The 25,703-nt window shown below is 51.1% G+C and overlaps 1 protein-coding gene across 1 annotated transcript in view; it reads left to right on the top strand.

The window, feature by feature from the left end:
- Nucleotides 1-25,703, top strand: part of XYLT1 (xylosyltransferase 1) — a 334,100-nt gene that overhangs the window by 240,567 nt on the left and 67,830 nt on the right. The window contains exons 4-5 of the mRNA XM_066274755.1: nucleotides 5,824-5,996; nucleotides 6,967-7,169. Of these exons, the coding sequence (XP_066130852.1) occupies nucleotides 5,824-5,996; nucleotides 6,967-7,169 (376 nt within the window). The remainder of the gene's footprint in view (nucleotides 1-5,823; nucleotides 5,997-6,966; nucleotides 7,170-25,703) is intronic.

The raw sequence follows: 25,703 nt of genomic DNA, 5'->3' as shown, positions 1-25,703 counted from the left end.
TGTCTCTGTCTTTCTCAGTGATTCTGTTTAGGTCTCTGTGTGTTTCTCTCTCCGTGTGGGGGAGTTCAGGGCCGGTTTTCTGTCTGCGGGTCCCTCTGTTTTGCTCGCAGAGTGTGTGTGGTCTTCCTGTATCCCTGTTCATTTTCTATCTATCATTTATCTATCTCTCTATTTCTCTGTCATCTATCTAGCTACCTATCTATCTATCATCTATCTTTTCCCCTACTGATCTGTCTTTCTGTCTGCCTCTTTCTTCTCTCTCCTTTTCTCCCTGTGTCTCTGTCTTTCTCTTCATCTCTCTCTCTCTCTCTCTTTTGTATTTTTCTGAAGTTGGAAACGGGGAGGCAGTCAGACAGACTCCGCATGCACCCGACCGGGATCCATCTGGCATGCCCACCAGGGGGCGATGCTCTGCCCATCTGGGGCGTTGCTCTATTGCAACCAGAGCCATTCTAGCGCCTGAGGCAGAGGCCATAGAGCCATCCTCAGTGCCCGGGCCAACTTTGCTCCAATGGAGCCTTGGCTGCGGGAGGGGAAGAGAGAGACAGAGAAGAAGGAGAGGGTGAGGAGTGGAGAAGCAGATGGGTGCTTCTCCTGTGTGCCCTGGCCGGGAATCGAACCCAGGACTCCTGCACGCCAGGCCGGCGCTCTACCACTGAGCCAACTGGCCAGGGCCTCTCTTTATCTCACTATCTCTCTGTCTCTATCTCTTGCCTCTTATACTTGTACCCATCTCTCCCTCTCTGTGTGTCTCCTTTCTTTGGATATTTTTGGTCCTTACATCTACCCCTATCCTCAAAAGAGCAGTCCTCCAGAAGAACTCTGGGATGTCATTCCCTCTTCTCCTTGCTGCTCCTCAGACAGATCGCCGGACCCATGGGAGACGCCATATTTAGGTGGAGGACGGCTGGAGTGAGAGGGTTTGACTTCCCAGCGCTCTCTCCCCTTCTCTGGGAGGGAAGCATCCTCGCTGGTGTGTGTCTGTGCATCTGGGAGTCTCCGCTACATGCTAAAACCCTCAAAAGACATTACAGAAGGCTTTTCTCAACGTCAGCGTGCAAGTCCTATAACGACCAGTGCTGGTCCTCCCGTCTCCCTGCTCTTTGCTTCAGCAGAGGGTGGGGTGGAGAGAGCAAAGCCAGCCAGGGGCTCGGCCGCTAACGACTGTCACTCCCACCTCTGTCCTCACTCTCTGTGTGGCCGGGAAAAATGTTCCGACCCCTCGGAGCCTCAAAGCGTGACAACGCCTCATTCCCAGAGCCAGTAGTGACAGCCACAGAGCCTGTGGCACAGTGCTGGTGCACAGCGGGCCCTCGGAGAGGCCAGCTCCTCTAGACCAGAGCAGCCACTCTTCTCCGGAATGCATTCGTTCATTCACTCATTCAACAATCATGGCCAGAGACATCGTGGCTGGAGAGAGCACAGGCGGGTCCCCGAGGCCCTGTGAGTCTCAGTTGCTGTGAACTCCAGGTTCTTGTTACCGAGAGGCCTTGGGGCAGGCACATCTGAGGGCAGCCGGAGCCCCTACAGAGTGGACTTCCTATGAGATCAAGTTTCGTGGATCATGTGTAGACCTTTGAAAAATCACCCGGTGAAATTCAGGGGGTAAAAAGTGGCACAAGTAGCAAGTGCTTTTAAGTGTCCCTCTCTTTATTTGATAAAGAGTCTCCAAGGGAGACAAAGAGAAGTCACACTCAAGCATGGCAGTGCATTGCCTTGCGGCTGCGGTCATGGGAAGAGACTATAAACTTCCTCATACGGATGTCATCTTTTTACTTTGGATTTTCACATTTCTTAACCCATTCAGTATATACATTTGTGAAAACATGCTCATGTCCTACATGTCTTGGTCCTCCAGGCTTTGTCCAGGTTGGGAAAATGGGAGGTTTTAAGGATGGATGGATAAATTGTTGTATGACTGTTTAAAGAGACAGGATCCCTCTGAGAAGTCCCAGCCTCTTGTAGGATCACCAGGAAAGCCCAATGTGTTGTGATTGGATTGGAGAGAAGATTAGAGGGGGGTTAGGACAGCCCTCTGGTTGCCGCCCAGTCTGTCTTCCACCAGAGCCAAGAGGATAATCACCCCCAGGATTACAGCTACTGATTGTCTAGCCAAGGAGCCAAAGACGTTAAGACTCATCAGGAGAGCTTGAAGGAAAGGGCTTAGAAGCTTCGGGCTGTATTTTCTGATGTCTCTCTGTCCCTGCAGACAGAACATTCACTTTTCCCTCACCCTCCAAGAGCAACCTGAACATACTACTCTCATAAAATGTTAAGCACTGGCCTCTGCTTTTCCCAGTTGCCAAAGGCAAGAAAGAATTTCCCCCAATTTTCTTCTTCTAGTACCAAGTACAGAACTTGGCATGTGGTATAGACTAAATTAATACTGCATGGATCAATGAGTTGATAGTTAGATGTTTGAAGAGTGGATCCACAGATGATTTGCTTTGAGGATGATGGGTGAGTGGATGGATGGATGGATGGATGATTGGTTTTAAAGGTGATGGGTGGTTGGATGGATGAATGAATAGATGATTGGATTTTTTTAAAATAATAAGCTGCTGAATGCTTTGCTAGATGGGTAGTTAAATGGTTTGCTGGATGAGTGGCTGGATTTGGATGGGTAGTGGTTGGGTTTGTATGGACAGATGACTGGATGGATGGATGGATGAATAGATGGATGGGTGGGCGGATGGACGAGTGGATGATGGATGGATGGATGGATGGATGGAAAGATGTGTCCTTATTGTTGGCTAGGGTTGGTTTTCCAAGCCAAGGATACAGGAATCCTCCCTGGAAAACCTCTGATAGTCCTCAAGTCCATGTCTATTTCCCTGCAGTAACTCACAAAGTATTTCATTAACTAACAAGCAGAAGTATTGTAAACTTTTTCTAATTCTGGGTATGGAAATATAGTATATATTAGTGGGTAAGGGCATATGCTTTGGAAACAGACCTGGGTTTGAATCTCAGCTGAACTAATTAAAGCAGCATGAACTTGAACAAATAAATCCCTTGGTCTCTCTAAGCTGCGGTTTCCTCATTTGCAAAATGGGAATAATAGCATTATCTTGCAGGGTTCTTGTGAGGATTACATGAAATAATGAATGGCAAGGGTTGATCAGTGCTCAGTAAACTCTATTGCTACTTTAATGGCACTGAACCAAAATGTACCCTCCTGTAACTTCTTTTCTCCACCAAGAACCACATGTGTGCCAGCTGTTCTTACACTGTTGTATATTTAATGACAAACAAGACTAAGTAGTCCCTCATCTCTTGGAGTTTATGTTCTAGTGGGGTATTTAAACAATAAACAAGTAAATGAATAAACAATTTCAGACAGTGTTAAAAGCTATGCAGGAAATTTAGGCAGGATGAGGTGACATGACAGAGAATGATGTGGCTGGGGAGGGGAGGATGTGTCCTTTTATTGAGCTGTGAACTAATGACCGGAAGATGCAACCATGCAGAAATCTAAGGAAAGGGTGTCCCAGGCAGCAGGAATAGCCAGTGAAAAGGCCCTGAGGCAGAAACAAGCTCGCTCAAGGTAAAGAGAAAAGAAGGCCAGAGGGCGAGGTACATATAGGGCCAGTCAGGGCACAGAGCTCTGCAGGAGTCAGCTCAGGAGGCTGTAGAGGCTGAGCCATGATTTGGACGTTAGCCACATTAATCTCATCCTGTCCTCTGGAACAATGTAGAAGGTGCCTTGTTCATTTGGCAGCCTTCCCTCTTTCCAACGACAGCTGACAGGCTCCCCATCTCCTGACCTCCGGGCTGAGCACTCCCAGTTCTCAGCTTTCCCAGTTGACATTCTGGGACACATACAGTTAATACCCTGACAGTGTTCTGGGCCCATCAACCTAGAACCCACAAGAAATCAGGTTAGATTCAAAGAAAATCAGGCAATCAGGTGGCAGAAAGCCGGGAGTTCTCTAGTTGGAATTACAATGAACTAAACCAGGGGTAGTCAACCTTTTTACACCTACTGCCCACTTTTGTATCTCTGTTAGTAGTAAAATTTTCTAACCGCCCACCGGTTCCACAGTAATGGTGATTTATAAAGTAGGGAAGTAACTTTACTTTATAAAATTTATAAAGCAGAGTTACAGCAAGTTAAAGCATATAATAATAATTACTTACCAAGTACTTTATGTTGGATTTTCGCTAAGTTTGGCAGAATAAATCTTTATAAAACAATTTACTATAGTTAAATCTATCTTTTTATTTATTCTTTTGTTGCTCTGCTACCGCCCACCATGAAAGCTGGAACGCCCACTAGTGGGCGGTAGGGACCAGGTTGACTACCACTGAACTAAACCAATAAGCTGGATTGTCCCTTGAAACCTTGTCCCTAGTGCATTTGCAAGAGAAAGCAGGAGAAAAGCGGCTGCTTTGGGATAAAGGACATCTGGAACCGTTTATCTAGGGGGATCTGGTATAGGCTCTGGGCTTTCAAGGAAAACTAAGACCTGGCCCTGGCCAGTTGGCTCAGTGGTAGAGCGTTGGCCTGGCGTGCGGAAGTCCCGGGTTCAATTCCTGGCCAGGGCACACAGGCGAGGCGCCCATCTGCTTCTCCACCCCTCCCCCTCTCCTTCCTCTCTGTCTCTCTCTTCCCCTCCCGCAGCCGAGGCTCCATTGGAGCAAAGTTGGCCCGGGCGCTGAGGATGGCTCTGTGGCCTCTGCCTCAGGTGCTAGAATGGCTCTAATTGTGGCAGAGCGACGCCCCGGATGGGCAGAGCATCGCCTCCTAGTGGGCGTGCTGGGTGGATCCCGATCGGTCGTATGTGGGAGTCTGTCTGACTGCCTCCCCGTTTCCAACTTCAGAAAAATACAAAAAAAAAAGAAAAAAAAAAAAGAAAACTAAGACATGACCGATGGTGGCTGATCTCCAGCCAGCTGATCCTGGAACTCACAGGGGGTCATTAGGATCCAGACCATCTCCATCACTCCACAGCTCTTCCTCTGTGTCAGCTTTCCTCTGGGACAGCCTCTCTCCATGTGAGGACAAAGAGGCTCGTAGAATCTCTGAGTTGTGTGTCTATCAGAAAAAGAATGTTTCTTATCTAGTTGTTTCAACAAAAGTTTAGAATACTGTCTTCTTGGCTAAGTAGGCTTGATTGGGTCACCTGTTCACCTCGGAATCAGATACTGTGTGGCCAGGGAGCTGCAGTGTTCTCACTGGCCAGACCAAAGGTCCATGAGCACCCCTAAAACTGACAATGCAGGGAGATACTCCCCACCCAGATGGACTGACAGCGGAGGAGGGGAATGATGCCTCCCCAAATACTGGATGATGAATACATCCTGAAGATCTTCTGTACAACTTCATGCTTATAATCAATACAATATAGCACCCTTACATTTTTGTTAAGAGGGTAGATCCCATCTGTTCTTATTACAGTTTTTTAAAAGTGGATGCCGTTAGGAGGAAACGGGAGAATGGACCGTGGACAAGCACAGGTAGCTTGCATTTTCCGGCTCAGAATTAACTGTTCCTTTCTCTGTGGTTCAGAAATACATCTCTTATACTTCTTATCTCCTTTTGTTCCATAGTTTAATGTGTGTACATATGTCTCCATCAGCTTTTTAAAGCTCCTTGGGGATGGAAACCATGACTGAAGCACCTCAGGGTCCCCCACGCCCGTCGCACCAGGTCAGCGTAAGGGTCCAGGACACGCTTGGCTAAGATGAATCAGGTTTCAGGGCCCAATATGACTGTCAGACCCCTCCAATCGTCACCACGATGAAGCATCAGAGAACCTGCCCCCAAAAAGGAACTGCTGATTCTCACCCTCCTCTGTGACCTTTCGGGTTTCCCCCCAGGCAAAGCCAACAAGAATGTCCAGTGGGACGAGGACTCCGTGGAGTACATGCTGGCCAACCCGGTCCGGATCGCCTTCGTGCTGGTGGTCCACGGCCGCGCCTCCCGGCAGCTGCAGCGCATGTTCAAGGCCATCTACCACAAAGACCACTTCTTCTACATCCACGTGGACAAGGTGAGGCCTCTCCAGCCACCCCCCAGACGGGCGCTCTCTGGGGTCTGTCTGCCCCTCTTCAAGCCAGCCTCTCTTTCAGGGAGGGACAGTGGGCTGGACAAGCCATCTCTCCTAGTGTTTGGTCTTGAAGTGCTACGTGTGGGTGTGTGTGGACTTCAACATTCCCAGCTGTGACTGTGGACTTCCATTATAAATACTTGGTGTCCTTACCTCTCTTCCTTCCTGTCTCATCGCCCAATGCACTGCCTGCCACTCTGTAAGGCCAGCCATCCTGGGAGCGGGCACGCATTTTCTATAAAGGGTAAGAGAGGAAACATTTTAGGCTTGAAAGCCGGACCCTTTCTGTTGCAGCTACTCAGCTCTGCCATCATCGTGTGAAAACAGCCATAAACGATACATGAATGAATGTGTGTAGCCGTGTCCCAATAAAACTTTATTTACAAAACCCGGCAGCAGGCTTGCTGACCCCTAGCTGTCTTGTCCCAGAAGTTTCTGTTAGTCTGCTGATGTGATAGGATTATGTCCTCGCTCAAGAGGCTAAGGGATGTTTGGTTCTAAAGGTCTGCTTCTAGCGGGCCTATGAGAGGGCAGTGGAGACATTCCACCCCTCAAAGTACCCCCTCAGGCTTCCACACAGCCGTGTTTCATGGCTTGCTGTCCTCAGGCCACATGCATCAGTCTAGTATGAAAATGCAGGGTCCTAGGCTCCTAGTGAGCCAGTAGGTCAGAGGCGGGGCCAAGGAATCTGTACTTTAGAATAGCTAAAGTAAAATTTTAAAAACAATAAAGGTTCAAATAGCGATGCAGAAGACTACCCCAGCCTGAACTAGTTACTTGGCAAAGTTCAGAAACCCTTTCAACTAGAAGGGAAGGGACAGAGAGTGGCTAAGGGGGCATGTCTGGGTGTTTTCTGGGCTCCTGGGTGTTTTCTGGGCTGCTGAATTGTCACCCCTTTCTCTCCTGGGAAAAGCGCTCCAATTACCTGCATCGCCAAGTGGCCCAGTTTGCCAGGCAGTACGAGAATGTCCGTGTCACCCCCTGGAGGATGGCCACCATCTGGGGGGGAGCCAGCCTCCTGTCCACGTACCTGCAGAGCATGCGGGACCTCCTGGAGATGGCCGACTGGCCCTGGGACTTCTTCATCAACCTCAGCGCAGCCGACTACCCCATCAGGTAAGGCGGCCTGCGGCCCCAGCCAGCCTGCGCCAGGGTCCCGCTCCCTCGCGCTCCCTAGTCTTAGCGGGGAAACCAGAGGCAGAGGTGGCTTGCCTCCCGCGCAGAGAAGCGTGTCTGCCTCCGCGAAGTGCCCTGGCGCGCCTGCGCACTGCCTGCGCGGATCTCTCCGCGTAGGATCCTCACTGGACCTGAGCGTCGTTTGTGCATTCATTCATTCATTCACTCGTTCAACAGGTATTTACTGAATACATGGTTTTTCCTTCTCTGTTGGAGGAAACACTCAAGGGACCGTCACCCCTCCCCACACGGTGCTTTCATCCAAGTCGGGGAGGCAAAAAAAACAAAGTAAGTCAAATGGTACGTGAGGAAAACAAAGCGGAGAGAAGACAAGGGAGAGTTGTCATTTTCACCTGCGTCGGTAGGACCACCTGTACCGAGAAGAATGGGAGAGGAAGGAGGAGTGGGCCGCTCAGGCAGGGAAGGGGGTCCGGGAAGAGGTGACAGCAGGTGTCACCTGAGGCGGGAACACGCCGGATGTGTTGAAGGAACAAAGGGGCTCGGTGTGGCTGCAGCAGAGTAAGGGAGGCACAGGGTGGGCAGAGACAGAAAGTTAGAGGGAGATCTGAGGCAGGAGCATCGTTTCCAGAGTCTGGCAGCTCCTCAAGCAAGGTGGGAACCACCGGTGTGTTTGAGCAGAAGAGGAAAAGTGTGACTTCAGCGGTAAACTAAAAGGGGCGGAGTGGAGGAAGAGCTATCGGTTGTGACAGTTCGGGCCCAATGACGGACTGGAAGGTGCCTTTGGGCAGTTTGAGGACCATCAGTGTGTGGGGTTTGGGGGATTGTTTGTTTGCTTGTTGGTTTGTTTTTGGCTCCTATCAAATTTTAACAACTGAATGAATTGCGTCTGTTTTTACATGGGGAGATTTTGCATAAAACCCTAGACTTTGAGCTTCTGTGAAAGGTCTGCCCACTCTGGGCCTACAGCCTGCTTGGCCACATTGTGGGGCTGGCGGAGCAGCCAGCAGCCCCAGGGGGTGGGGGTGCCACCGGGTAAGTCCCTGTGCACAGGCATTGATCTGCTCTGCAAGATAGACCATAAGCGAAGAACCCCCACCCCCGTCGCCACCGCCAGAGATCTTGTAAAGGAAAAAAAAAAAAAAAAAAAAAGCAAGAAAACTCTATTTCCTATCAAGATGGCAGCTCTTTGCTCGACTGTGTCCTCCATCCCGATCCACTGAGAAGGTTGAAAAGCAGAAGGGCATGTGGACAGGGAGGGGGACGATGTGTGTGAGGGGAGGCCTCCCCTCCTGAAGGCCCTGGGCCACGGGAGCAGCATCCCCGGAAAAGCTAAATGGAGGAACCCTTACACACACGCGCTTTCATCAGGGCAGTACCGAGACTGCTATACTAAACCCCTACTTGTGTATCGCCCGGTTTCACTTATGATCAATTCATGACAGCCAGACAGTCTCTCTGCTCCTGACCTCTCCCCTCAACCCCGGTGAAGCATTTCCAAGACATCATAAAACTGTATCTATAAATATTTCTATATACATCTCTCTTTGAACATAACATCAATATAATTATCACATCGAAAATATTAACCGTCCCTCCTAATGTCATCACATATTGAGGCCAGGTAGTCCCAGGAGTTCGGGTTTTGAGTCAGGATCTAAGTAAGATACAGGCATGGATGGAAGGGCTCTATTTAAAGCTAGAAATGGCTTCTGTCTCCTTCACAACGTGGTTGGTGGTGCCCTCCCTTAGTCCTGGGCTGGGTGGCATCCCGTCGTCTGCTAGGAGACCGTCAACCCTGGAGGAGATCTGGGAAGCTACAATCTTTGCTCAGAGTAGGCAGAATACACCCGCTACCCGTGAACATGAAAAAAACGATGGGGGATAGGAAGGTACCTGTTTTCTTTTGTTTGTAGGATAGCAGAGATAAAAAGAAGGGGGAGGGGATGATTTTAAAACATCACTGGCAGATTTTTTTACTCATTTACTTATTCATTCATTCAAACATTTATTCCACAAAGATTTATTAAGCAACTACTACGCTAGGCACTCTCGGGGCATTTAGTAAACAAAAGCCACACAGCTCCTCCCTGGTGCTACCCTAGTTGGGAAGAGGGAATTATTAGGTAATCATGTAAGAGAGGCATCAGGAAAGGTGTGAAAGAGCTAGAAAGAAAGGAAGATGGTGTGGGTGCAAGAGGGGCGTACTCGGGGGGTCAGAGGCCTCTGATCTGCAGTTTTGAGTTGAGACCTGAGGATAAGAAGGGACTGGCAAGCAAATGAGAAAGAAGACCATTCTAGAAGGATTTCCCAGGTTAGGCACTACTGACAGACATAACGGGCTGGGTCGTTGTGTGCCGTGGGGGCCGTCCGTGCACTGCGGGATGTTGAGCAGCATCCCCCTCCACCCACTAGATGCTGCCCACGCTCCCCACATGCCAGTCCCTGTGGCAGCCACCAATACCTCTAGCTGTTGTTTCCCCCAGGGGCTAAATCCTTGTAGCTGAGAACTCTCCAGTTCTGGAGAGAAAGAACAGCCTGCACGAGACTGAGGTCAGAGATGAATTAGTTGCATTTGAGAAATTTAAACCTGGATAGAGTGCAATAAAAGAATGAGGAGAGGTGAGTTTCGAGTATAGGGCAAGGGCGAGTTAGGGCATTCTTTCCCGTCTTCCAGGGAAGGACTGAGTTCAGAAGTATCCTAAAGCGCTGAGTGTGGCCGCTCGCGTGGGAAGGGCTTCCTTCAACCCTCAAAGCAAACTGCTTTGTTGAAGGGCAAACTGAGGCCCGAAGTTGTATAAAAGATACATGGTAGGGTGGGGATTTGAACCAGTCCTGTCTGGTTCTATGGTTGGTATTCTTTCTGCTTGGAGTTGGCCCCTAGGGAAGTCAGCTGGCCCGGAGTGGTGGGCTGGCCCCAGGCCTCCGGGGGCACAGCCACTCCTCAGACTCCTGGCTGGGCAGAGTAAAGATGGTACCCCCTGGCAGCAGGATATCTCCTAAGAAAAGGTCACCTCTTGTCCCGGAATCTGACTAGCTGGAATCAAGATTCCCACACTCTTCCCTCTAGGTTTCCAGCGGAGGCCCCAGAGGTCATTTCAACCAAGGTTGGGTGGCAGAACTCGGCTAGAGACCTCTTGAGGTCGGGTAGGTGTGCCCAGGCTAGTGGCCCCTCCAGGAGACTCATGTCAGGTTGTGAGGCTGCCTCCAAGAGGCTTTGTGTTGATTTGCAAGTTGAAGCCATAACCCCAGGCCACTTAACCAAGTCAGCTGTGCCGGGATATCAGAATTTCTAGCATTTCAGCATCCAAGAGGATGAGTGTTCCTCTCTCGGCAGATGGCTGAAGTTTGAGTTTGAGTTCTGCTGCTTCACAAACAGAACTAGAACCACCACCAAGTGAATTCAGTCTCTGTGGACACACGTTGTAACCATGCAACCTAGCGGAGTATCATACGCTTAGGAAGTGCTCAGTCAACATCAACGGTTAATTCATTGTGTGTAGGCTGAGCTGCTCTTCTCTGAGGGGCCCAGAGATCCTTCCTCAGACCATGTGCCCCACCTATTTGGGGGTGCAGAGAAGAGTCATCATATTTCTAACTTCTTTAGCTTTATGCTCAAGTCTCCGCACCTCTATCTGTCTGTCCTTCTCTGCTGTCATTTCCGTCCTGCCCCCTCCCCCACCAGGTTCTTCTGCCCACTGTGCTCTGCCAGACTGATGGCCAGAGGCCCTTCATGCATCAGGCACTGCTGCTGCCTCTTGCTGTTGTTTTCACGAAGTCGCCTCACACAAAAACATATGAATTTTGCAGATGAATGGTTTTTTTCCTGGGCCGCTCTGATAGGCTCTCACTTCCCATCTGCCGCTCCATCTGTAGCTTCCAAAACCACGACTTCTTCCATCCCAGGAAGGGTGTGAGCAAACTTCAGAGCCTTCTCGAAAGGGAGGGAGGGAGAGCCCGAGAAGAAGCTTCTGAGAGGCTCAGAAAACTTGGGGCATAGCCGAGAACAGAGCTGCCCAGCGGGGCTACTCTGAGCTGTTTGTGACTTGGTATCGTCTCCCTGTGTCCGCTGCCCGGCTCTGACGGGGAGACCAGATTCTTCTGTGTCGAGATCATAAAGACTCACTGGTCTGTACTGGCCACTAGCCTTGTGTAGACCCCGGACACAGCCTGTTTGCACATCCTGTGCCACCACCGACTGGCCGTGTGACTCAGCACAGGCTACTTTAGTCTGCATCTCTGTTTGTGTGAAAAACGGGCGCGATCTTAGTCCCTGTTTCATAGGGCTGTCAGGGACTAAAGGACACGTTGCATGTCCAGGGCGAACACCGTGCCTGACACATAGAGTGCTCGCTAAATGCAGGCTGTCGTGACTGTAGCGATGGGATAGTGTGGGCACCACAGGCAGGGCTTAATCATCAACTGAATTGCTTTCCCTTGTCTTGAACTCACATCTCTTTCAAACATGGGGAAAGCGAAGGTGGACTGTAAAGGCTAATGTTTCAAGGAGAAACAACAGAACCAGCTCGTGTGTGAACGTGCAGACTACTCCTGGATTTGCAGTGTACAAGCCAAACGTGTACAGGGATTCGGGTCCTCCTGCTCCGGTACGGATATGACTGCAGGCCCACATGGGCTCCGGTCGGAGTTGGTGCCGTATCTGGCACAGGGACGGACGTGGACGTTTTCAAACCCCGAGACCCTGTGACGTCTTAAATCGTCAAAGGACATGCCGGTTTTATCCCAATATATTCTACTCACTAAGGCTGGAAACCGCTAGGACACATTAGTCAGATGGGCCATGAAAGAGATGAAGCCAAAAGCAGTCTGCATTGTTGCAGTCAGTGGTGTCAGACCCCGCAGTGTCTCACCTCACCAGGCCCTGTGTCAGGGCAAATCCAGTGCAAAGGGAGGAGGGTTCAGTGTGCCCTTGGCCCCTCCAGGGCACCCACACTGTGCATGTGCGTGTGTATGTGCATGTATGTGGCAGGGGAAATAGCACTGAAATTTTTTCAGCTAAAACCAGGGTCTACTGATCCTGCCTCTTGGAGGACCATGGAAACAAGGCCTAACCCAGCTGGGCCCACCTAGTGGGCATTTAGGTTACACTTGACTGTAGACCAAAACCACTGTCCTAAGAGAGAGACCACCAGGACCCAGACCAGAAGTACTAGAGCCGTTCTGCGGGGCCTCAGCAGGCAATGCCAGGTAGTGAGGACAGGGAGCAGGTGTCCAGGATTTCTCTACGATGCTCCGAAGACCCGTCTTTACATGGCACTGACAAAGCAAGGCTCACATCTAGAGCCAGCAGACATTTGCTTTGTACCCGCGGTGTGTCAGACCCACCGCTGGGGGCCTGTGACACATTTCCTCATCTGTAAAGTGGGGATAACATAGCATTAACATGTGGCTGCATAGCAGGTTAGATGACTTACTGTATGTAAAGTGCTCAGCGCTCAGTAAGCACTGTCTAGGTGACAGCCATCGTTATTAACGGGGGAGACTGATGTTGATCAGAAGTGAACATCTTTACGGAGTGAAGCGCATGATCTGAAAGAGAGGGCGAGGGCGTGGTCTGAAGGAGAGGGAGGGTGTGGTCTGAAGGAGAGAGAGGGCGTGGTTTGAAGGAGAGGGAGGGTGTGGTCTGAAGGAGAGGGCGAGGGTGTGGTCTGAAGGAGAGGGAGGGTGTGGTCTGAAGGAGGGGGAGGATGTCTGAAAAAGAGAGAGGGTGTGGTCTGAAGGAGAGAGGGCGTGGTCTGAAGGAGAGGGCAAGGGCTCTAAGAGCACTTTGCAAGGGAAGCTCACTTGGAGGCGGCATGTGAACTGAGAGGTGTGGGTGGATAGGAGTCCCCCAGTGGCAGTGTGAAGGGCCCCAGGAAAGTCTCCAGGAAAGGGGATGTCATGGGCAAGGGCCCCCTGGTAGGATGGCCCTGGCATGTATGAGGAGCTGAGAAAAGGCTAACGTGGCTGAAACTCAAACAGCAAGGGGTTGCCTAATACCAGTGAGGTAGGTCGAGGCCAGTCCCTCTGGGACTTTAGATGACCTGTTCGGTGATGGAATCCATAGCCTGTGAACGATGTGGTTTTAACAGGGAGTAATCAGATTTGCAGTCCGGAGGGATGGTGTTGGCTGCCCACAAGGGAACAGTTGGCAGGTGTTTCATGTGGGGAGGCCAGTAAGGAAGGGGGTCATTGCTTCTGCTGAGCTCAGAACTCCGCCCAGAGAGCCCCCTCTCCTCTCCAAACCTGGCAGAGGCAAGTGTCCTGGAAACCACGATGAGCTTCCTGCATCCAAGCATACGGTTAGCCTTTTAGTCACACAGATCCAGGCAGCTGCCCCGCACCTGTGTGAAACAGCCTCATTCAGGAGACTGGCAGAGCAGGGCTGATGCAGGGAACCAAGAACCCCCAGTGGCCTGATGCAAGAATTTAGGGAACAGGTCAGGAGAGCGCTGAACAGGGAGGTAGGAAGGGACAGACTAGGGGTTAGGGGAGGGACTATCAAAGCATGTGAGTTCAGACCCTTCTTTCCTTCTTTTTTTATTGATTGCTTTTAGAGAGACAGAGGAGAGAGAGAGAAACATCAATTTGTTGTTCCACTTATTTATGCATTCATTGGTTGCTTCCCGTATGTGCCCTGACTGGGGAGAAAACCTGCAACCTTGTCATTTCTGGATGACGCTATGTAAAGCCAGTGGCCACAGCCACCATCACAGCCACCTGGCCCATGCAGGTTCAGCTTTAATCCGGACAAATTGTAAAACTGCGGAGCCAAAAACTGGTGGGCCATTTTCCTTTATTCTAGACTCGCACTCAGCAAGCAAGTAAAAACACACAGCGGGAAACACTTCCCTTTCCATTCAGGGTTCCCAAAGCCACTGACTCCTCCGAGTTTTCCTAGAATCAAAGGCTTCCATCTCACCATTTCGCCTGCCGTTTTGGCCGCCTCCTCCATGTGACCTCCCTGCCTTGCTACACCATGGGCCCTTCCTCTCTACAGGAACGTGATCACGCTCTCCAAAATGGCCTCCTAGCTCCTCCTTTTAAAACTTTTCAGTGGGACAACCCCCTCCTCCAGCACACATTAGCATAACCAAGCCCCTTTCCAAGCAAGAAGGGCAATTAGCTGTTAGCAGGAAAGCATCACCCCGTGAGAGCTGCGGCCATCTTTAACAGAGTGAACAAATATAACTTATCTGCCCAACAGGCTACAACGGACTGAGCTAACCTGACAGGGCCTAGACCCTTCTTTGTTCTTTTTTTTTTTTTTTTTTTTTTTTTTGTATTTTTCTGAAGCTGGAAACGGGGAGAGACAGTCAGACAGACTCCCGCATGTGCCCGACCGGAATCCACCCGGCATGCCCACCAGGGGCGACGCTCTGCCCACCAGGGGGCAACGCTCTGCCCCTCCGGGGCCTCTCTCTGCCGAGACCAGAGCCACTCTAGCGCCTGGGGCAGAGGCCAAGGAGCCATCCCCAGTGCCCGGGCCATCTCTGCTCCAATGGAGCCTTGGCTGCGGGAGGGGAAGAGAGAGACAGAGAGGAAGGAGGGGGGGGGGGTGGAGAAGCAAATGGGTGCTTCTCCTATGTGCCCTGGCCGGGAATCGAACCCGGGTCCCCCGCACGCCAGGCCGACGTTCTACCGCTGAGCCAACCAGCCAGGGCCTTGTTCCTTTAATTGTGGTAAAACACAGTGGCGTAGCGAACATAACTGGCGGCCGGGGCACGACAGTTTACTGGCGCCCCCCGCCCCTTCTACCACGCTTTTCTTGTTTGTCTTGGAGACCATTTGGCGCCCCTCTGCGAGAGGTGCCCAGGGCATGATAGACCCCCTTGCCTCCCCCTCGTTAGGCTACTGGTAAAACATATATAACATAAAACTTACCATTGTAACCATCTTAAGTGTACAGTTCCATAACGCTGAGTAAATTCACACTGTTGTGTAACCAGTCTCAGGATTCTTTATCTTATAAACCTGAAACTCTCCTGTAAGGCCAGTGGCCGTCACCATGGCCATACAGGTACCCATTGGATTCGGGCAGACAGTAAAGGAACCGTGGAGCCAGAAAATGGTGGGCCATTCTGTCTATGAAAGCCTCCTAACGGTGGACGAGCAAACAGGCAGGGAAGACCGCTTCCCTCTCACTCAGGGCTCCCAAGCCCCCAAAGCACTCAGGACTCACAGAATCACAGCCCCCACCAGCCTCAGCACTCCCCAGCCAAACAGGCCAGGCAGAAATACCCCTTCTCTGGCAGACAACAGCAAACAATCGCCACTCCCTGTAGAGACAAGCGATCTGCAATTTGCGATCTGCCGCCCTGAGGGCAAGCACCACAGCCTCCCACAGACCACACACAGAGCGCTGCCCTGCGCCAGTGCAGAATACAAGCCAGCGAACTGAAACACTTGTTTATCCAACATCTACTCCCTGCTCCCTCTTCCCCGGGCCCCTGGCAATCACCGTTCCACTTTTTGTCTCTATGAATTCGACCACCCTAGGTAACTCATATAAGTGGAATCATACAGTATTTGTCTTTTTGTGACTGGCTTATTTTACTTAGCATGATGTCCTCCTTGTTGTGAATTTGTAGAATTTCCTTTCTTTTTAAGCCTGAATAATATCCCACCGTGTGCAGATGCCACATTTTGCTTATCTGTTCACCTGTCATCAGCGGACACTTGGGTTGCTTCCACCTCTTGGCTATTGTGTATAATGCTTCTACAAGTGTGTGTGCAGCTCTCCCCTCTCCTCTCTGCCCCAGATCTTTGGGGAGTATACCCAGAAGCAGAATGGCTGGACCGTGTGGTAATTATTGATATTTTTCAGGGTGGAGTCTCCAGACTGTTCCCCAAAGCAGCTGCCCACCAGCAGTGCACACACCCCTCTCCCCGCAGCTTCTGCCATCCACACCAAAAGTCGTTACTCTTGCATAGTTTTTCACAGTAGCCATCCTAATGGGTGCGAGGTGTTTCTTGTTCCTGTTAAGGAGCAAACAGTCCTGAAACTAAGAGCCCTGGGGCCCTCAGAAGCTTTCAGTAACTGATGTTTTTCTCTAGTACTTCCTCCCAACCCACACCAGCCCCCTTCCTGTTCCCCCCTCCCCAAAACAGGACCGTCTGTCCACCGGCTCACCGCAGCTGGGAACCTGTGCCCTCCGCCTTGTCACCCTGTCGGGGCCTGCATATCCTGTTCCTAACCCTGACATCTATATCTCGTGTACCGCCCCCCTGTGACCCTTCTGTCCCTGCCCAAGTTACTTCACACTGGAGCCTTCAGAGTCCCCCAGAGGGCACAAGATGGGAGACCCCAGAAAGCACTAGAGCTTCTCCATGGCCATGTGGAAAAGCATCGGCCCCCGGCCCTCTCTGGAAGTGGCTTGCAGCCTGTGTTTATTTACTCAAGCAAGTGTGCAGGTCACTTCCCGAGTGTTTGTTGAGCACAAGCCACGCGGTGGACACTTGGCGAGGTACCGGGGGCTGCAGAGGGAGAAAGGATCTGCTCGTCCACGGAGGGTGCTGACAGTCTAAGGGAGAAATGAGGATCATGTGAGTAAATCATGCTAGGTGTCATCGTGGAGAGTAAGAAGGGGCCTAGTTTAGGGAGCATAGTCAGGGAAGATAAGATGCCTTGAAAGAGTGATGTTTAAGCCAAAACCTGAAGTGGGACCCGCTATGGATAAAAAAGGAATTGAGGTACCAGGCAAAGAGCAACAGCATGTGCAAGGTCCCTGAGGCAGAGATGGTCCTAGCACATTCCAAGGACTAAAGAGAAGGGAGGGAAGGTAGGGTGGGGCAACAGAGCTGAGCATGGAGGAATAAGAGTCTAGAGGACTCGAGGGCAGTGATCCCCAACCCCCGGGCTGTGGACCGGTACCGGGCCATTTGGTACTGGTCCGCAGGGAAAGAATAAATAAATTACATTATTTCTGTCTTATTTATATTTAAGTCTGAACAATGTTTTATTTTTTAAAAATGACCAGATTCCCTCTGTTACATCTGACTAAGACTCACTCTTGACGCTTATCTCAGTCACGTGATACATTTATCCGTCCCACCCTAAAGGCCGGTCCATGAAAATATTTTCTGACATTAAACCAGTCTGTGGCCCAAAAAAGGTTGGGGACCACTGCTCTAGAGGACTCATCAGCCCCAGGACTCATCCTTCTGCCCACTGGACTCCTCTCTGTGCCCTGAGCCTCTGTCTCAGTTTCCCTTGGCTGCGGTAACAAGTTCCCACTGGCTTAAAGCAACAGAAATGTATCTTCTGACAGTTCTGAAGCTGACGTCTGCAATCAAGGTGTGGGCAGGGCCATCCTCCCCCGGAGGCTGCACGGAAGCCTCCTTCCTTGCCTCTTCCTAGTTTCCCGTGGTTGCTGCCCATTCTCGGCATTTTTCGACTTGTAGATGCATCACTTCAATCTCCGCCCCCATCTTCTCTTGCCTTTCTCTTACCTGTCTGCCTCTCTTCACGTGACCTTCTTACAAGAACACCAGTCTTTGAATTTAGGGCCCACCCCGATCCAGCATGACCCCATCTTAACTAATGGCATCTACAAAGCTCCTATTTTCAATCTAGGGTCACCTTCTGAAGTTCTGGGTGGATGTGAATTTCGGAAGGGGTGATCCCTTCATCCCAGTACAGCCTCCCGCCACACTCGCTGGGGTGAGCGCAGAATGCCTGCCCCGCGGGAGGCGCGACGCGGCTGGCCGGGGTCTCCAGCAGCGTCTGGGCCGGGTACCACCGAGGGCCCACTCGGAAGGCCGTTCTCCCACAGACGTGAGCCTCTCGCCTCGTGTCAGGGTGGAGCTGGTGCCCTCCTGTTCCTTCCTTCAGCAGTCAATCCTGAGCACCTGCCGACGGGTCAGTCACGGGTCTGGGGGGGGGGAGGCGGGGCGGGGGGGGGGGGAGCAGGCAGACAGTGTCCCCACTGCAGGAAGCATGGCATCCTGTGACACATTTTTCTCAGCGGGAGAATTTCAGGGCTATGAATGATTCTTGGAAGTCTTCTTTAAAATACCTTTACAATTCCACCACAAACCAGTTGAATATAAATTCCTTGTGGGAGGCAAGAATCTATTTCTGTTCTAAAGCTCTTCAGGTGAATGGAATACAGTCAGGGTTGAAACCCACTGGCTTGGGGGAGACATAGACATTTGTCGCTTTAATGACAGTAATAAATAGCGAGGTAAATGCTAGGATGACAAATGTGTCATTAGCCTCGGTGCTTCCTGGGAAGTCGTAGCTGACGCCCCAACACGCCCAGATCTTGGGGTGTGGCCCTCTCTCTGGTCGGCCACATCCTCAGCACCCAACCACTTTTATTCTTTGGATGTTCAGAGATGCAATACCCTCTTTTTTGAGATCCCAAAAGGCTGGTGTGACACCAAGCAGGGAAAGCCCCACCCAGGGAATGTCTGAGTCGGAAAGGGTGTACTTGCTCAAGCTGTTGTTCACGAGGAACTAGGGGATAAAACACCAGTAATTATGCCGTTAACAGTTTTGTTTGCATTCCATAGCAAAATAATCATTTCCTCAGCCCTGTTATAAATACTTTTCAGCCTGACGGAGTTTGCTCCTCTCCTGCTGGCCGGGCTGGGTCTCCTGAGCTGCTGTAGGTGGGCAGTTCTCCAGGCTTCCTGGAGCTGAGGACTGACCCGGTGCCCTTCGGAAAAACAGTGTGAGGTCGGGGTTTGGAGAATTCTCGCAAGACTGGATTGAAAAGCACTGCAGCTCCTCTGAAAGTCGGAGAGCGGTCCCGTCGGTTTAGAACCATGTCTTGGCTGGCATAGATAAGGAAGGACATTTCTGGAAAGATGGAGGAGTTCACGTAAGCAGTGCAAAAAGGTGGCAAAACAAAAGGCAGGGGTGGCGTGACTGTTCCACCCTCGAGATGCCACTTGGCTTACATATACATTGCAGCCATATGGGCTGTGTGCTTGTTGTCATTTTCATTCTTTCATTCTTGAAAAAAAAATTCAAGTTCTGGAAAAGAGAATGAGAAATTTTGAGTCATATGTCCATCCTTGGACCAGCAGAGAGTAGTGTTTTGGTCATTTACTCACTCACTCACTCATCCATTCATTGATTCCTTCAACACATTTGGGAGCCTACTAGATGCCAGATGATGCTCTAGACCAGAACTGTCCAGCAGGGCCTCCTGTGCTAACAGGGATGCTCTAACGCTGTCCTTCAGTGCAGTGGCCGCTAGCACCCTGTGGCTATCCAGAGCCTGCAGTGTGCTTTGTGGGACGGAGACATTTTACATTTTAAATTCAGTTTGACTTTAATTTAAATGTAAACAAATAGCATGTTGAGCAGCACCACAGTACTTGATGCTTAAGATGGAGAAGTGAACAAAGCCGATTAAAAACTCCTGCCCTTGAGGATCTTATGTTTGTGTTGTGGGGCGCTGTTAAGATAGTAAGAGAGAGTGGTGGATATGGCCTACTCAGAAATAACTATGGTCTCCATCCTCTGCCGGTTTGATGGTCTCACCAGACCCCAGACTGACCATGTGCATTGAATGTTGTAGGAATTTTCTTCCTAACTTCTCTCTCCCCGGATCTCATAGTTCTCCTTTGTCTCAGCAGCCACTAGCTATGCGTCCATGGATGGAACATTTCCAACCATGGGCATCTTTCTACCCAGTGCATTGAGCGTGTTTGCTTCTCAGGAAAGCAAAGCCTTCACTTGTGTGGCTTGTCCGCCAGTGGCCACGGGCACGATGGTGTATATCCTGCAGTGCTCCAAGTACATCCTGGGAATTTGGACCTGAGCCCAGGGTGGTCCACAGTGTCAGTGAATGAATTGTAGAGTCTGTCTTTCTGTCTCTGCCTCCCCTCTCACATCTCACTGCAGGTGAAGATTATTCTCAGGGCAATCTGGAAGGACCCCGTGGTTTTAAAGGTCAAGTGGGATAAGGAAAGGCCATTTCTACCCCTCGATAAACACGGGGCCCCAGGGGGTGGGGTTAACATCCAATCATAGGGTGGATAGGTGGAAACCATGGATTTTAAAATTATTATTCTTCATTTTCATCCTCCCCCTTGTTGCCACCCCGAGTCATGGCCCAGCGTGGGGAGTGGTCGGTAGTAGACTCTCAGATGCCTGGGGAAGCCCTCCAAGGGCTGGCATGCTCCAGGAGCTGATAACATCAGCTAGCAGCACCTACCATGTGTGGGATCCTGGGCCAGGTGATTTCCACATGTCACTGAATGTCACGACAACCCCGGAAGGTAGATACTGTCACCTCATTCCACTTTACAGGTGAAGAAACTGAGGCTGAGAGAAGCTAAGTAGTTTGCCCGGCATCTCACAGTAGGTGGGGATCAGAGCCAGGATTCTAATCTATGCTTTTTCTCATCACTGGGAAAAACCAAAGAAGACCTGAGTTCTTCACCAACAGGCCGTATTGTGCCCACTGGACGGTTCTGGACCAAAGTTCCCCCACCCATTCTTCTCCCATCTAAATCCTTGTTCCTTTGGATGAATCCAGGACACAGAAATAACCACAACCAGGGGTGCACATCAGAACCCCTGCATCCAGGCTCACCAGTACTCAGCTGGCTGCTAAGCGGCCATCACTTTCTGCTTCAGTCCTCACAGTGTCGCTGGGGGGGGGGTACAGAGATGGGCACTGAGGCTCCGTGGGTTTCAATGACTCACCCAGAGTCACAGACCTTGGTAGGGCGAAGCCTGGATTTGAACACAGGCTCAGCTGACTCCCAAGTGCAGCATGATTTCTGCTGCACCCGCTCACTGGCGAGATTGGCCAGCGAGCGTATTGCATAAGCAGTTGACCCCAGGGGCAAAAAACAATCACACTGGAGCACAGACCCCGCCACGTGGCTGGCCGCCACAGCCCGCATGGCCCCAGGACCAGATGGGCTGTCTCTCTGGCTGCTGAGGGATGGAGCTTTACCAATTGTGTTTGCTCTAAGCCCTGATGGAAGAACCAGCTGTCTGCATTAGCTGGAACAACCCAGCTTTCAGATGCCTTTGTAATGCTGTTCCCTCCCGACCTGAGACTGTCCAGACCCCTCCCCAACTGCCTAAGCATGGTGTCCGATGGAACTCCCATGCATTTAAGTGTTAGCCTCAAGCAAGCATAATTAGGAAGGAATGGCTGCCGTCCCCCCAATGTGTACAGTTGTTCCACAGCAAAACCTAAATGAAGCTGGCATTCTCTACACCATCACTCACTCCACGAGGGCACGTGAAAGGCCGCGTGGTGTCAGATGACCTGGATTTGATTCTCCTCTTCATCCCCTGCTGGCTGTATGATCTCAAGACAAGTGAGTCCAGGCTTTCCGAGTCTTGGTTGCCTCACCTGTAAGAGGGAGATGATAATGTTACCTGTCAGGGAGCCGTACAAGAAACAGTAGCCGATGGGAACACAAGCTCTGCTTTCTGTCCAGTTCTGTGAGCTTTCTGATAAATGGCTGGGACGGAGCACAGGGGCTCAGGTCTGGCACCCACATGCAACCTCAGGCTCATATCTCCTGCCATCTACATGTTGGGACCAGGATGCTGAGCTTTGCCAACAAACAGGAGAGAGAAACGGCCAGGGAGACTTTAGCTTACTGCACCCACCCAGTTGCATGAACCAAAGAGGCAGAAGAGATCAGTGTGGCTGGGCCTGGCCCCAAAGGGTCCGGCACAGCCCAAGTTTCAGGCAAGAAATGTGAGAAAAAGAAGTAGAATCAAGGTGGAGGCCTTTACCAGACAGTAGCCCAGCCCACTAATAACGAGGCCCATGCAGACTCTCAGCACCGAGTTGTCATCCATCAGTCCCTCCTCCCCTTGGTTAAACCCAGGAGAGAGAGCAGCGGAGGGGGCCTGACATGAGAAGCCCGTCCAGAGCCCCAACCCCACGGCGCTGTCCTCATCGGGTTCCTGTTGAAGATGAGAGATACTGAAGCCCAGGACCTAACCCAGAGCTGGACATTTATTTTTTTTTCTTTTGTATTTTTCTGAAGCTGGAAACGGGGAGAGACAGTCAGACAGACTCTCGCATGCGCCCGACCGGGATCCACCCGGCACGCCCACCAGGGGGCGACGCTCTGCCCACCAGGGGGCGATGCTCTGCCCATCCTGGGCGTCGCCATGTTGCAACCAAAGCCACTCTAGCGCCTGGGGCAGAGGCCAAGGAGCCATCCCCAGCGCCCGGGCCATCCTTGCTCCAGTGGAGCCTTGGCTGCGGGAGGGGAAGAGAGAGACAGAGAGGAAGGAGGGGATGGGGGTGGAGAAGCAAATGGGCGCTTCTCCTATGTGCCCTGGCCGGGAATCGAACCCGGGTCCCCCGCACGCCAGGCCGACGCTCTACCGCTGAGCCAACCGGCCAGGGCCTGGACATTTATTACAAGCACTCATGAGATGGTTCTTTTATTGTTGTTGTTATAATAACAATCCCGCATTATTCATCATAGACAAAAGCATGATCTAGCCTTCTCTGTGGCCACTCTCTTTATTTTCTCCTTTTTTCCCTTTATCCTATATTTTATATCTCTGTACCCTTGTACCAATTTGGAAATGGAGAGAGAGAGATGCCTTTGAGGAAACTCACTCTTATGGGAGCCAAGGAAGTGGTTGCCTTCCGCTGAGCCAAGTTTGGGTTCATGTGTTGTTGAGCTGCCCTGGCCCCTGTCTCCCCTCCCTGTTGCAAGGCTGTTTGAAAGGAGCCTGGGTGTCGCTCAGCCTTCCTGACCGCAGTGGTCCTGAAGCAACGCTGGCCTTCGCATGTCCACGTCCTCTTGAATCAGCACGGCCGTAGTCTCCTTGAAGTTTCAAGTTGGAAACTTCCTCCAAAGTTCTACCTGTAGACCTCTTCATCAAGCTCACCGCCCCTACCCCATCCTCGGGGTCAAGCAGTGGGCCTCTGACCAGCCTGGTGGCCACTTCAAGCCCTCCAGGCAGTGTCCAGAACTGGACTCGACCATTTGGACGAGTCAGCATCCACTCACCCTGGCCCAGGCCCCATAACACGACTTAATCGTAAAATGGAGAATGAGAGAGCGGAAGCCAGGTGGTGGTGCCCGCCAGAGTTCCCAGAGTGAGGCGCGAAGTGGCTCCCACATCGACTCCTTCTGCACGGAGGAAGAATGGAAACTGTGCCTCGGGAGCTGCCACCTGTCTCCTGTGTCCTTTCCTCCTCCAGAGAAGGCGTCTCCTTGGTGCAGCTTAATTGTGTTCATCAGTCAGCATTACTGGCAAACACAGCCAGGGGCACAAACATCGTCACCCCTTTCTCAGCGGAATTGCACTCTATGAGAGGCTGGAAAGTGGTTTAAGGCCAAGCAGCTTTGATTACAGAGTCAATCTTTGTTTAAAAGTTTGCTGCCCTGAGGAAGTTTCTAACAGGTTACTTTAAACAATGCAGTCTCTGGACACCTACAGCTAGATAGTCCTATTAATCCAAATGGCTCTACCAGGATGCAGTGGGACCGGTCAGCAACCAGGCAGTGTCCAAAAAGGGCTACTGAGAGCCATGGCTGCAGCACCCAGTGGGCGGGGAGGGGGTCTTGGTCATGAATGGATCTATCAGGACATGACCCTCCCCCAAGTGGCCCCATCTCTACTCGTCCAGCCTGAGTGTGTGCAGGGTGCTGTACTCAGTGCTTCTGCAGTCTCGTTTAACTTCTCAGCCACCTGGTGAGAAGGGACCTTCATCATCCCAATTTAGAGAGGAGGATCATGAAGAACTTGGCCAAAGTTGCTCATCTACTGAGGGCTGGAGGTCAGACGTAAGCCCACTCATGTCCTTAATCACAAGGTAGGCTTCCCAAATCTGGACCACCTGCAGTGTGTAAAGCAATTTAAAGCAGGATGCAGACAAGTTTTTGAAAATGTCGATTTTTATCTACACTAACACATATAAGGAAAAACTTAACCCCAGGTTTCTGAAGCTGAAGTTTTCTTTAAAGAATTATTTTATTTCTTTATTTTTCTGAAGTGAGAAGCGCCGGGGGCAGGTGGGGGGGGATGATGACAACAGACAGACAGACTCCCGCATGCGTCCGACCGGGATCCACCGGGCAAGCCCACCAGGGGGCGATGCTCTACCCATTTGGGGCGTGTCTCTGCTGCAACCAGAGGCATTCTAGCACCTAAGGCAGAGGCCATGGAGCCATACTCAGCACCCGGGCCAACTTTGCTGCAGTGGAGCCTTGGCTGCGGGAGGGGAAGAGAGAGACAAAGGAGAGAGGGAAGAGTGGAGAAGTAGATGGGCGCTTCTCCTGTGTGTCCTGGCCAGGAATTGAACCTGGGACTTCCACATGCCAGGCCAACGCTCTACCGCTGAGCCAGCCGGCCATGGCCTAAAGAATTCTTGATCAAATGATAAAGCAATAATACAAGTGGTTTGTGGCTCTTCAATCATTCAACAAATATTCATTGAGTGCTAACTATGGGCCAGGCACTTTGCTGGAGGCTGGGATACAGCAGCAAAGAAAGCATGTTATTGTCAAGGGAAAGGGATGTTAGATAAGTGAAGGGATAATAAATAAGGTGGAAATGTGTCCTAGGAAAATTACGGCATGGAAAGAGGAAGAGGGGCCAGGAAGACGCTTTGGAAAGAGTTGTGAGGCAGGTGTCTGAATGACCAAAGAGAGAAACATTATAATGACGGGGCTCAGCACAGTTTTTATACAGGGCTGGAGAGCAAATATTCTAGGTTTTGTGGGCCTTGTTGCTCCTGTCACAATGGGGCGATTCGACCACTGTAGATATGTACATGAATGGGCACGACTATGTTCTAATAAAACTTTGCTCACAAACACGAGTGGTGGGTTGTAGTTTGCAAGCCCCTGCCCTAGACCCTCCTGCCGATCCCCCACATTTCAGTGATTGACCTTGCCCAGAGCACGCAGGTCTCATCCCTCGTAAATTCAATTCCCAGTCCAGCCACCCATCTTCCCACGCATGGCCTTTCCTGCATTATGGCTCATGATTCCGTCAACCCAGATGCCAGCCCGTAATGCTCCAGATTTCAGGACCTTGGATAGAGAAAGAGTGGTAGAGATTCCTAAGGCCTTCTGGTCAACCTCCCCTGGCTCTTGGCCTGGACTTCCACCCAGCCCAGCGTATCTGAACCTGACATAAAACAACAGTCTCCTTCTCCTTTGTTTACCCTCAACCTGCATGGCTTACCAGTCCTGAACTGGAGCTGGGAAGCAGCACATAAAATATGGCTCACCCATCAGTATTGCCTGACCGGGGCCAGCCAAGAAGAGGCAGACAGCTTATTCACAGAGTGTCCTCTATCATGTAGCCCTATCCAGCCCCCTGTAGTGTCAGCCAGAGCAGACTGTATGTTCTTACCACCCGGCCTTCCCTGCATAAACCCATCAGAAATACCTGGTTCTCATTACCACTGTGATTCACCCTGCACCACCTTCCTCAATCTGAATCAGAAAGGTTAATGATGCTGAACCCTGAGACTCATTGATTTCAGCACTTACCCCGGCCTCCTGCTCCCCCTGAGAGTACAAGACTCGTTTATCTTTCCTTGGCTGACC

The sequence above is a fragment of the Saccopteryx bilineata genome, chromosome 4, assembly GCF_036850765.1.
Source record: "Saccopteryx bilineata isolate mSacBil1 chromosome 4, mSacBil1_pri_phased_curated, whole genome shotgun sequence".
Classification (NCBI taxonomy): domain Eukaryota; kingdom Metazoa; phylum Chordata; class Mammalia; order Chiroptera; family Emballonuridae; genus Saccopteryx; species Saccopteryx bilineata.
Note: the sequence above shows the minus strand (reverse complement) of the source record. Positions and strands in the feature narration are given on the sequence as shown.